This window comes from Theropithecus gelada, chromosome 10, assembly GCF_003255815.1.
Source record: "Theropithecus gelada isolate Dixy chromosome 10, Tgel_1.0, whole genome shotgun sequence".
Classification (NCBI taxonomy): domain Eukaryota; kingdom Metazoa; phylum Chordata; class Mammalia; order Primates; family Cercopithecidae; genus Theropithecus; species Theropithecus gelada.
Window position 1 is genome coordinate 92,017,979 of NC_037678.1, and position 14,048 is coordinate 92,032,026.

Sequence of the window (14,048 nt, forward strand, 5' to 3'; positions counted from 1 at the left end):
TTTTACTCGACCTGTAAGGTCTCCCTATCTTTGCAACAGGAAGTTAAGTTGACTTTCTGCCCTTTATTTTGGGGACACACACAGCCAGTATCTTGGTATGGTGGAATGCCACAGTACTCTCACAGGCAGGAGGGGTTTGCATTACAGGACACTTACAGGCACAGTGCTCATGCCTGGAAGATCCTGACTCTGCGCTACAGGGCACAACTGAGACAAATGCCATCACTGCAGCTCAGTTCCAATGTGCCAGCATTTGTTATAGTCTCTCACAGAAGGTTTTACGTAAAAGGACTTTGAAGACTATAAAACAGCATAGAGACAGCCTAATACTGCTAATTACAATAATAAGTTATTCAGAACAGCCAAAAGACATTTTTCTTCCTTACACCTAAGTTATATTGCTCATATCAGAGTATCTGCTCACTTTTTCTTCCCCTAGATTCCGTGGGAACACAGAACACATTATGTAACAGAGGTGCATTTGTTCCTCGAGGGAAATCACTGGTTCCTTTCAGGTTTCACATGCTAACCATTCATCTAATCTTTACTACCTTCTCCTTGGCTTTACTGCTCTTTAGTAATAAAACTGAGAATAGGACAAAGTAATCAGATGAGATCTCTAAATCATAGTTCCTGTATACTTTTCTCATATCTCTGCATATCAGGATAGCATTTTCTCCTAACAATACGCTGAACCTCATAAAATTCCTCACAGTAAAATCACCTGTGGGGATTTCCTGCCCTCTTTGTAGCTGGCCCCATTTGATTTTGGTCCCCAGAGTCATCTGTTGGTATACATTCTCACTGCACTCCATGCTACTTGCCCATGTATTCCTATTCTCTGCCTATGGATTCTGGAAGCACAGAAGAGGAAGGACTATCTTCTGGGCACACACGCATGAAGTACAATGGTGACTTTGAAGAGAACTGGGAGAAGAAATGGCACAGTGCTGGGGGACAGCTTGTCGCTCACCACATTCAGGCTACCCAGGTCCCTGTCGCCAGGGAAGAGAAGGGCAGCACCTAGTATCACCACTGCCCATTCATGTTACATGATGCATAAGACGATGAAAAACAATCCCTTGCACACAACTAGTTATAGACCCATCATGAGAATGTGATGAGAACAACAGACATCATAAGTTTCAAGTAAAGCCTTGATCATGGCCACTGCTATCAAAAGCTACAAATGTGATCAAAGCAATGACTGACAAAAACACAGTCAATTTGATTGCTTGGAAAGGCATGCAGAGTCTTCTGGAAGAAAGCAAGGGTGGAAAAACTACGGTTTGGAAAAATCTTTCCTAACAGTAGAAAGATGCACGACCTGCCAAAGCTGCCAGTTTTGACAACTGCTTGTTCCTTTCTATTTTGTGAAGCACTGACTTCTCCAAGGAGAACTGCTCAAAGAGTGTAATAAACTTCTGTTGGAGTACATGGAATCAGGCATGTGTGTCATCCTTGGGTCCAACACAGGAGTGAGGGTTTTCCTACATTCTTCATTATTTACCTGATCTCCATCTCCTCACACAGGTGACATTTCAACTCATTTACATACCAGTTTATTACCTATTTCAGGACCACTTCTTACAGTTCCCTGGCTACAGCCCCGGTCTCAGCCACCATCATGTATGGCACTGTACTGCATGTTCTCCAGCAGCCACAGGGGCCTTTCAGAAGCATAAACTGTATTATGTCACAATCTTGCAGACACACAGGGAGGTAGCTGGTGTCCTTCCTTTGGTCTGCAGGGCCCCAAGAAACCTGGCCCTGGCCTGCCCCCTGCCTCCTCCCCTCTCACTCCATCCACTCCACCACACTGGCCATCATCTTGTCCTTCCTTAAACAAGTCACTTTTTTTTTTTTTTTTACCTTTTCTCCCATCGGGGCTTTTGCATCTGCTGCTCTTTCTACCAGGAATGCCCTTCCCTTAGACCTCCCTAAGGCTCCTCCTTACCTTCACTCAGGGCTCTGCTCAGGAAGGCCTTCTCTGACAGCTGACGGAAATAACTCTCCCTCTATCCATGCCAAGCAACACACACCCAATTCAGGACTCTTTTCCCTTTCCAACCTTCACTGTTCTTCTCAGTACTTCAGACTCTCTGAAATTGCTTCTAGGTTTTTAATGTCTCTCAGTCCTATGAGGATGTAACCTCATGAGGGCAGGGACCTTGTCTACATAGTTCACCACTATATTCTCACAGTAGATGCTCGATAGTTATTTATTAGATGGGAGAAAAGGAGGTAAGGAGAGAGGGGAGAAGAAGGAGTGAGGAAGGAAAGGAGGGATGGGAGGCAAGGGATTATCTGGTACTTAAATACACAAGAAAATCTGTTAGAGAAACTGCTCACATTCCTTTCTATGCTCTATTGACCATTTTCCTGTTAACTATTTTCATCGATTTCTACAATTTTTCTTTTCTATACTTTCACCTAGGAATCTATGAATTAGTAAAAGTCAGAACAGAATTGCTTAATTTTATTTCCTAGAATTTTCATCAAAATAAAAAGATTATCAAAAAAGATCCAAAAACTGCTGATACAGTAGTATACAAAACTCAGGAAGTTTTCAAAGGAGAAAAACATTTTAAATGATGTTGATAAAACTATGGTATTCAGGAACAGATATTTCAGTTGAAAGCATATACCAGCATTTCTCATTATTGTCAATATTACTGACGTAGAATTTAACTTTGTTTACATCATATTGTGCATCACTGTAATATTTCCAGTTTTAACAATTTCTTAACTTGGCAAATAGTGCTAAGTTTAGAAGTCTGGGAAAGATGACGTTGGAGTCTACATCATAATATCATTTTGATGCCTGTGGTTTCTGTACTTGTGAACTTTCTGCACACCAGGATTCCTGAGTCCACCCTTCCCTCATCTTTGAAGCAAAAGAATTGGACTTGGTGGCCTGCAGTTCCTTTCTGATCAGACCTCGTGTCCACGCTTTCCTACCAACTGCAGACACTTTCCAAAGCCCCTTTCCTGCTGACTCAAGGGCCTCCAGAACGCAGACATGGGCAGAGGACCCCTCTGGTTTCAGGTAGGAAAGGTGCCACTGGTCTGCAGGGCCTCCAAGGACTGAGAACCAAGGCAGAAGATCACCTAGGGAGATGCTGGGGTGGGCAGCTTGATTGCACAAGGGCGGCAGTGGAATGAGAGGGAACATGCAAAGGACAGGCTTGAGGAGCATTTTAAAGGCAGGATGACACATGAGAAGAAGAGGAAGAAATGGAAAGTGACTCTGAGGCTTTCTGGTCTGTTGCTGAGCATCACTGAAAATACCTCATCAGATGGAGTAAAGTGAGGACTTTTTTTTTTTTTTTTTTGAGACAAAGTCTCACTCTGTCACCTAGGCTGGAGAGCAGTGGGGCAATCTCACTGCAACCTCTGCCTTCCGGGTTCAAGTGATTCTCCTGTCTCAGCCTCTCGAGTAGCTAGGATCACAGGCACCTGCCACCACACCTGGCTAATTTTTTGTATTTTTAGAAGAGATGGGGTTTCGCCATGTTAGGCAGGCTGGTCTCGAACTCCTGACCTCAGGTGATCCACTCACCTCAGCCTCCCAAAGTGCTGGGATTACAGGCGTGAGCTACCGCACCCGGCTGATGACTTTCAAATAAGAGAAAAGCAGAAAAAAAAAGAGAAGAGCAGGAAAAAAAAATCTAATGCATTGTTTACCTATAGGGACATTATAAATAAAAACATCAAACAAAAACAAAGATGAAAAGGAAAAAAACGTTGTTGTAGTTTTAATAACAGGATCAGATTTTTGACTGCACTATGTATTTAGTCTCTGATAATTTATCATTTAAAATAATTGTTTTTCCAAAATGAATTTAAAACATCAAGTTAGAAGCAATAAAAATCAGCTGACAGCATTTCAGGGCAATTAACAAACTCTCCTGAGCTTATGATGAATATTATAAGACACCAGTTGCTGCTTTTCCACAAAACTACGTTTGGTGAAAGTTTAAAAGGAAAAATCCACTATTAAGTAAAATACTTATTGTTCAAGGACATTTTAAAAAAATATAATGAAAATAATTGATCTATCAAAGTACTGGATAACTACCTTCTTCATAATTCACAGAAACTGTTACAAAAGACATTTTGTCGTTAACTTTGTAAAAACATTAAACAAATGCAAGCCTTAACATTGTAATGATGTTGAAAAACAGAAACATCTGTTTTACAATACTAATTAATTTGATAGAAACTCACCATGTCTTTTTATTCATTGTAAGCTCCATTATCATGCGCCTAAAAATAATCAAAACAGCTTTACAAGCATCAACTTGTTCTTTCAAGAGCACAGGAACTTCAGCACATGGTTCCAACAAAAAGACGTTTGCAGAGTTCGTCAAAAATACCTTAAAATCAACAATTTTACATTAGAAAATATAACTGAACATAAACATTTGAATAAATTTTGCTTAAAGATGATATTTCACTCTACCAATGAAATCACTTCTCAGTTATTTCCAAAAGATTCTATTTCAATAACGCAAGTGGTACCAACATATAAATTCACAATAAGGCAAAAATTTATTAAGGCAAGTGGTACCAACACATATGCAAAATTTTTTTTAGTTCACCCTTTAGAATCACTTAAATACTGAGACACCTGAAAAGCCTTTCCCTAAGGGAAAATAAAAAAATCACTATTACATATTAACATTGCAACTACAGAAATTTTATGAGTCAGAAAAGCTTTTGAAGACTTCTTTTCGACAACCCCTCAACAAAAAAAGGAAAACAAGGGGAAAAAGTAAGATTGTTGCATACGAATGAGAAACTTTAGTGGGGAAATGGGAGGAGAAGAGGACAGATGGCCAGACAGTGGTCAGACAGAACTATGTGATTCTTATTGAGTCTCCCAGAGCATGAACTCCTTGCTGACAGGAGCAATGGACAGCACCACTCAACAGGCATAAGAACCTCAAGCAGCTGTGATGTGCCCAGAAACAGACGAAGCCACTGACATCACACGTCTTCCAGGAGCCTATTTTTTTAAATATGAAAGATATATTATGCAGTAGCATACAAAATCTAAGTGAATTCTTAAGGTTAAAAGCTGAGATTTCAAAAACAATTCAGAAAATCAGCCAACTACTCTACCCTCTGCCTCAGACCTTTAGCATACAAGTTCACTGTTCTCTACCATCAGGGGTATCTCAGCAGAAAAATGTGAGAAGCGCTGATCCAGGATATCACATACTATTACTGCTTTGAGTCACTACAGCAAAATAATGGTGCGTTTCCATTTATACAGTTGACACCAGTGTCCCATCATCTGCAGATATTCTGAGTTGTCAATCTGGTATGAGGACGGACCTGCTCCATATACTTAGTACATTCCCTCTTACATCTCCTTTGTGTTCAACAACACAAACTCAAAGGATGAAGGAGCTTCTCTAGCTCATTTATAAATAAAATTCTTTAAAGTGTTGTATCAAAATAAATGTACAATCTGACCAAATTAAAATTCACATCAAAAGTCAAGTGGGTGAACTAAAATATTCACAGCCTTTAAAGTTATCTTAGTAAGATTAAAAGGTATTACGTCCCAATTTTCTAAGAAAAATCACTAAATAAGCACTATAATATAGTTGATGATGATAACTTCAGTCATGAAGAATTTACTAGTCTTTGAGTAAGAAAAAGAAAAACAAAGAGCTTTTTGATTACAGCAGTTTTAGTGGTTCTGTTTTTGAAAGAAGTATGCCACAGATGATATACTGCAACACAGATCCTTTTAATTCAATATATTTGGCTTCTTGAATGCAAATTAAAAACTTTTTGCACATTCCCATGTAAGGAGTCTTTATATACTTTTACTTTTTACAAAACATCAAAGGTACTGCATGAGTATTTCTTATTAATGTGCTGGTATCAGTTAAGGTAAAAATAAACTAAATTAGTATGTCCAGAGTGCACTTGTCAAAAGCAACTATAGAAAACTACTATCTCTTGAACATCTGAGACATAGTTGGAGAAAAAAAAGAAAATTACTATCTTATCAAATCTCCATTTGGCCCTTTTTCTTAATAAACAAAGTAAAGGACCAAGGTATTAGATACAAGAACAAAACTAACTATTTAAATCCAAAGTAAATACTTTTTTTAACTGTAGCACTTTATATAATAAAATAGAAATTGTTTTTTCTCAGTTCAGGCAAGGACAGTAAGTCCTCATTTAACGTCATTGATAGGTTGTTGGAAATGATGACTTTAAGCAAAATATAAAAGAAAATTATTTTCTCACGAACATTATGATGAAATGATGCATTATGATGAAATGATGTTGAATCAAACCATGTTACTCAAAGACCTGCTGTACTCACTTCGTTTAAAGTCGCCATTTCCGAGAACCCATTGATGACATTAGTGAGGACTTACTGTAGATGTAACTCACCCTTTCAGAAAATAAAAAGCACTCTTTTGAACCCAGGAGATCACTGGCACCTGCAACCACCACAGACTGTTGCTGGAGATCCCCTTAGCTAAAAGACGGAGCTACTGAGGGACAAAGGGCAAGGACTCCTGCAAGTGTTTCTCTGATGGGGATGCAGGTCATATTTATGAGCTACACCAAAAGATGCACAAGTGAAATTATCTCAACTTTTTTAAGTTAACTTCAAAATTATGTGTGGGTTTTCAATGAAAAGTGAGAAAATTCATCAGTATGGTACATTAAACTGCTAATTCACTTGAAAACAAAAAGGATACCACGAAAACGAATCCTATCAAGAAACAGATGACAGAAAACTAGAAACATGCGTGTCATTCCCAGACTTTCCCCAGACTCCACACCTGGCCTCTACATGGGAGGCCTAAGTGATACATCTCCAAACGTGGATGAAGTGAAGGGTGGTGGGTGAGGGCGCAGTGAGCGGGGAATGAGAGGCACCCTGTATTTTCACTTACTCTTCAAGCTACATGAGACCTGAGAGGAAATCTCCCAATTCCCATTTTTGAGGTAAAATCCTGAGCTCTAGGGAGGTTAAGTGATGATCCAAAGTTGCTCTTTCAAATGTTCTCAAATGGTGTCAGTTCTACTTCATATATTCATTCAAAACAGTGTGGCAATTCCTCAAGGATCTAGAACTAGAAATACCATTTGACCTAGCCATCCCATTACTCGGTATATACCCAAAGGATTATAAATCATGCTGCCTTAAAGACACATGCACACGTATGTTTATTGCGGCACTATTCACAACAGCAAAGACTTGGAACCAACCCAAATGTCCATCAATGATAGACTGGATTAAGAAAATGTGGCACATATACACCATGGAATACTATGCAGCCATAAAAAAGGATGAGTTCATGTCCTTTGTAGGCACGTGGATGCAGCTGGAAACCATCATTCTCAGCAAACTACCGCAAGAACAGAAAACCAAACACTGCATGTTCTCACTCATAGGTGGGAACTGAACAGTGAGAACACTTGGACACAGGAAGGGGAACATCACACACTGGGGCCTGTTGTGGGGTGGGAAGAGAGGGGAGGGATAGCATTAGGAGATATACCTAATGTAAATGACGAGTTAATGGGTGCAGCATACCAACATGGCACATGTATACATATGTAACAAACCTGCACGTTGTGCACATGTACCCTAGAACATAAAGTATAATAAAAAAAAAAATCTAAAAACTACATCAGTCATTTTTCTTTGTAAACATAGCCAATTTTAAGAGGAATATTACTTATAAGATTTTATAATCACCAAGCTTGTCTTGCAAATTAAGAGCCCAGATAACTATTCATGTGTGTTTGGAAGATAATTTAAAGATTTAAATCTCAGTCATTTCACATTCACTATATAATAATCTCAAAAAGACTGCAATCAGTTCTTATGTCTTCTTTGACTAGAAAAAAATTTTTGTAAATTGTGGGTAGGAATTAGAAAGAGAACTCAGAATAAGAATTTAATAACTAATTAAACTGCTGTTTATTGTTTACTAACAGATGGCTACAAATACCACCATATTTATATGACATTATCCCCAATAAATAAAAAGACAAAATGGCTCCAGCTGTAGGCGGTGGAAGGGTCTTCATGTTCTGGCCAGCCACATACCTGCAACAAAGCCTGGACGCCAGCTTTCACATTTGTATTTTCCTCCTCTGTCACACACCCTCTGCTCATTGCACTTGTGAAGGAGTACGTGCGTCCCCAACTGGAAGATCGTTTATGACCAGAACTTTCAGACGAGGCCTTCAGAAGATAATGATCCATTGACAGAGTAGAAGATGCACATGTTTAACTTACATTTAACTATAAATATAATTATATTATATAAACTAAGTTATATTTAGTTGGCATAATTAATTCCTTAAACTCACCAGGATTCACATGAAAATAGGTTCTAGGAGGTAGAGTGCTCCCCACTCAATGGTCAACACCTAAAATAGTGCTCAGCACTTAGTATGTGCTGAAAGAATGAGTTATGTTTGTCCAATGACTGAGTGAGCATGGAATATAGACCTTTAAAATGAGTGATAATTTGCTTTAAAATAAGTGATAAATGATATGTAGCATATTCATTTAGATCTCATGGTAGTTATTAAAATGATTTCACCAATATTGAAAAATTAAAATTATGGAATTAACACAGATATTTTAAAGTGATATGCCTCTAGTGAGAAACTTTAAACATTTTAAATTAATTTCATAATAGTAAGCCAGAAATATAAATATCACTTAAGTTTCTTTCGTTTCAGGAAGATATTCCACTCTGTCATTTTGGATTTATCCAACCTATAGCTTTATCTAACATGGGCAGCGGTCCCTCCAGGAGGCCAGCACTCAGCGAGGCTTAAAGCAGAGGGACGCTGCTGTTTGGTTACTCCTTTCACAGGGGTAACACCCAGCTGCTCCTGGTACAGGCCACTGCACAAGAAAAGTCTGCCCAAACATTCTCAATTTAGTTTCTCCAAATGATATTTATTTAAACAAGTCAAGGAGAAGGCAGTGATTTTTTTAGTCTCACAAAGAGACATGTAAAATATGATGGTTTCTTAAACAACTCTCCTGCGATAGAGACTAACAAAGATGCAACACGCAGATGGCCCTGGCTAGAGTTGTAGATGACTGCCAATCTAGAATGGGAGTACAGAAGCTACTCTCTAAGGCAGACCCTCACAGAACCTGGCAACTCAGAAGTATCAGATGGGATAAAAGGAAGCCTTTGTCCCATTGACAAGACTCTTGACTGAGCAAGTATACTTTACTGAAATATATTTACCCTCAACTCAAAAGACAAGTGAAAAAAATTACCTCCTTGCTATCAGTCTCAGAAAATCCTAATTTTTCAGCATCTTCTTGGGCAACATCTTTTCTATCTGGCTCCTCCATGAACACAGGTTTGTCCTGGAGAATCCACTTTCTGTACACTTGAACTACTTTTCTTGTTACAGCTATCTCACAGGAAGGCAACAAAAATGCCTGAAAGGAAAAGAGAAAACTCCCTTTAACTACAAACAAACTCTGATCAGTATAGGGCAGCATCACGGACATTTCCAATGACCATCACTTATTTCACTTTCCTTTGGAACACATAGCTTATAAATATACTACAAAGGGCCACAAATCTTTGTGTACACCAAACTTACCAGCAGAAACAAAGACATTCTCATAAGAGAGCCCTAAAAAGTGGCAGTTAAAAATAACTTTTATAGGCTGGGCGTGGTAGCTCACACCTGTAATCCTAACACTTTGGGAGGCCAAGGCAGGTGGATCATGAGGTCAGGAGTTCGAAACCAACCTGGCCAACATGGCGAAACCCCATCTCTACTAAAAATACAAAAAGTAGCTGGGCGTGGTGGCATGCACCTGTAATCCCAGCTACTCAGGAGGCTGAGGCAAGAGAATCACTTGAAACCAGGAGGTGGAGGTTGCAGTGAGTCGAGGTTGTACCACTGCACTCCAGCGTGGGCAACAGAGTGAGACTCAGTCTCAATAAAAAAAAAAAAAAAAAAAAAAGAAAAGAACAGAAAAAAGAAAAAAATAACTTTTATATTCTGAATAATTTGTCTACAAAAATAACCAAATCACCAAATCATACCTACAGAAATCTTTCAATTGGCTACAAAACATAATTATAATGCACAACCTGGACCTTTTCCCAACAAATCAGAAATAGGTTAGAAGGGACACACTAGTACAGCCAGTGGCAACCAGTTGTGCCCACCTCTTCTCATCTCCATGTTCACTGATGTCATGGTGTTGGCCTGAATCAGCCACGGTGGGAGTGGTTCTACCACAGAAGTCAGCATCTGTTACAAATCAGGACTTCTGTTTCTTTTTTTTTTTCTCCTTTTCTTTGCTTTTGTCCTTCTTCCTTTCCCTTCCTTCCTTCCTTTTTTGTTATTATTATTTTTTTGAGAAACAATTGTTTCACATTTATCAGGTTACTAATGAGTTCAGCTATCAATGTTAACAAAAGCCTATGGCAAAGTTGTAGCATTGTGCATATTTATAAGAACTTTTTAACATTAAGGAATTCCCTTACACATCTCCATACAGCAATTTTGATTTAATGTGAGAAGATTCCAATAATGTTAAAGAATTTAAAGGAGAAATGCATTTGCTTTTTGCTTATCAGTTTTAAGAACTCTTTCCATATTTGAGGGGAACAAGAGGGAGAGGTACCCCATACTCAGATGCTTTCATGTCACAGATGAGGATACTGAGGCTTACAGCACCAGAGATATTCTTCCAGGGTTACAAAGTTAGCCACAAATCCAGGTCTTGGTCTCAAGTTGCTGGGATTGTTTTAATACTGCCCTTAAGGTTCAAGCCACAGGATCCAGTTACAGGCAGAACTCACTTTAACAAAGGTTCATGTAACATATCAATATCGAGATAATCATGGTATCAAAAGCCAAAGTAATGGGATTTAAAAATAAAATAACTCAAATTAAAAACTCAGAGTATATGGGTTGGACAGAATGGACACAGCTAAAGAGAAAACTGGAAGAAAAATCAGAAGAAAATATCTAGAACAAACTATGAAGACATAAAAGAATGGATAAATCAGAAGACAGATAAGAAAGAGAAAATACAATGAATAGGTTATCCAATGAATGACTGGAGATGCAGGAAAAAAAGAGGAAAAAAAAAGATGGGAGGAAGAAACAATATTTGAGGAAAGAGTGGCTGAGAATTTAGCCAAAATGGGTTAAATATATCAATTCCTAGATTTAAGAAGCACATAGAAAAACAAGGATAAATATGAAGTATATTACAGGTAAAACTGCTGAAAACCAAAGATAATCAGAAAAATCTTAAAAGCAGCCAGAAGAAAAAAGACATATTTCCTCCAAAGGAGCAGCCACATGACTTTCTATGACTTCTCAAAGAAATAATGGAAGCCAAGAAACAATGGAACAAAAGATTCATGTGCAGAGGGCTGCCAGTGTAGAATTTGACACCCAGAAATAAAATACTTCTAAAACGAAAGCAAAATACAGACATCTTCAGATGAGAAAATTTGTTACCAGGAGACCTGAGCTAAGAGAAATATTAAAACTTATTCTTTAGATAGAAAGGAAATTTTCCCTGGTCAGAGATTTGGGAAGCAATAAAATGCAATAAAAAGAGAATGTGGATAAATCTAAATGAATAAAACATGTTTATGAAAATATATATGAATAAAAAGAATAAAACTGGATGAAACAAACTTTACAGTGGTTCTGAAAGGGATAACATCTACATATTATATACTCATAATAATAACAATGGCACATAAACTGAGGAGTAAATAGAGCTAACGTGTACTGAGGGTAAAAGTTGGAATTAATGCTAGCATTCATGTTAGGAATGCATGTGTCAACTATTAAAGTAAGTACAAATGACTGTAAAACTCATTTAATTTGAGAAGAAAAATAGGATATTAAAAACAATGAGCTGGAAGGTCCAATACAACTAGAAAGTAAGAAGACAGCCGACTAAAACCTAATAGCAGTTGCTATGTTAAATGTAATGAATAATGATCCAATCAAAAGACAAAGATTGTAAGATTTAATTTAAAAATCTATTTAAAAGACTTAGCTGTAATTTATAAGAAGACATCCAAAACTTATGAACAGGGGAGGCTGAGAGTAAAGAGTTAGCAAAAGATATACCACACAAACACTAGCCAAAAGAAAACTGGTAGAGCTGTATTAAAAATAGACAAGATAAGACTTTGTGCCCCTCCTCCAGAAAACCATTACTAGAGATGAAGACAGAAACTTCTTAATGACAACATTCAATTCAAAGGAATATAAACTAATTCTAAATTTGTATTGCAACTAATAATTTTGCCAAAAATATATCAAAAACTGATAGGCTTTCAAAAAAAAAAAAATCCACAATCAGAGTAGGATATTCTTCCAAAAGTGGCAGAACAGTAAGCAAATAATAATGCAGCCAGAGGAGACGTGAACACCTATTGGACCTTCTCACCAGATCCTCCAGGTCTCAATCTCTCACAGCTCTCACCTCTCTGTCTCTCTGGGGTGCATTCAGGATAATCCATGAGGCCTAAAATACTTACTATTTGGCCTTTTGCTTTAAAAAGTGTGCTGACCCCTGCTATAGATCATACACTCCAGGACTCTGACTATTTCAACTCAAATAGTTGCCATGGACCTTTCACATGTACAACAGCAGCATGAATATGACAACATTAATGTAGGGAATGGGCTAGGTTTTCAAATCATGGACTATTATTTAAAAAAAAACTGTTTTGGCAGTATGATGTGTGCAGTACTACCTAGAAAGGGATGACACAGAAAGAGGGGAGTTCCAAGGAGAGGGCTGCTAACCACAGTCAAAGAAAATGGAGAGCAAAGGAGCAAGCAAAACTCCTGTGTGACTTATCCAGTGACTGTCATAGGAGGAGAGGGAGATGGGGAACCTAGGAGCATTAAAATTAAGATGCAAACATGAATACAGGTCCCTTTGAAGCAGCAGTCAAGTCAAGAGGATAAGCTGATATTAGGGGGAAAAAATGAGCCAGGCTTTGGTCTTATTATCATTAAGATACTACAGGAACATCAGATGCAATGGCACATGGCCATTTTAAAAGGCAAGTGTAGGAGGCACCCAGGGCCACCTTGTCTACATTGTTCAGTGACAACGTAGACACTGAGAGTCTACAGCTGGCTTACTCAGTCATTCTGCCTGATTTTAGCCGTGTGATTAGTTAGGTCTGAAGGACCTCTCGGTAAACTTGCACCCTGTCTTCCCTGAGACAGATAACTCACTCTCATGATGGTGAATCATGATCCCGAGAGGGCACATTTTCTGTGCAGCAGAGCGAGGGCCCTTGAAGCTGTGCTCAGGTGTACCTGGTCTCTGCAGCATTGCGTTACGCTTTCCGGCTCCTGGTGTGGTATATCCTCTGCCAGTAACAAATCTTTCATGAGTATAAAAAATCTGTTTAATGAAATTAATATTTTTATTTACAAGTGAGGTTCAGACAAAAGGCTTGACTGGGAGACATATACCACAGTGGTTGCTGGCACTGGACCAGCAGTAAAGGCCCCAAGGAGGCCAAGTGCAGAATTACAGCAAAGACTTGAGCCCTGAATCTTGGTTAACACCTGTAATTTGGGATAAAACAAGAAGAGTGGCCAAGACATGAAACAGAGAAGACATGGAGAGTGAGAAGAATCAAGGCAGTGCTGGGCCACAGAACCAGAAAAAAAAATTTTATAAGCGGAATGTTAATTGCAGACTAAACAAACATTTTCTTAAGTAAAATTTGTTCTTCATTAAAATGAAAATATGGTAAAATCTCTACACTGCTATGGATTAGGTTGGGACTTTCATTTTTGGTTGATTTTTTGTAATTAAAGTCCCAGAAGTGATAGGGCCAATCATTCACTATCTCAAAAACTTGCCTCGCCAAAAGAAGTTCTCTGTGGTGCATTCCCGTCATTCATATGTACAAGACTCTTTCTCTCCTCCTCACCTACAACTGCACTCTGCCATTCAAGGGCTTAACCTACTTTTCAGGTCTATGGATAAAACAACTATT

The 14,048-nt window shown here is 38.4% G+C and overlaps 1 protein-coding gene across 1 annotated transcript in view; it reads right to left on the bottom strand.

Annotated features, from left to right (window-relative positions):
• RALGAPA2 (Ral GTPase activating protein catalytic alpha subunit 2) overlaps positions 1-14,048 on the bottom strand; it is a 321,348-nt gene that overhangs the window by 221,990 nt on the left and 85,310 nt on the right. The window contains exons 11-13 of the mRNA XM_025399680.1: positions 9,299-9,466; positions 8,099-8,236; positions 4,231-4,379 (exon numbers count right to left, since the gene is read on the bottom strand). Of these exons, the coding sequence (XP_025255465.1) occupies positions 4,231-4,379; positions 8,099-8,236; positions 9,299-9,466 (455 nt within the window). The remainder of the gene's footprint in view (positions 1-4,230; positions 4,380-8,098; positions 8,237-9,298; positions 9,467-14,048) is intronic.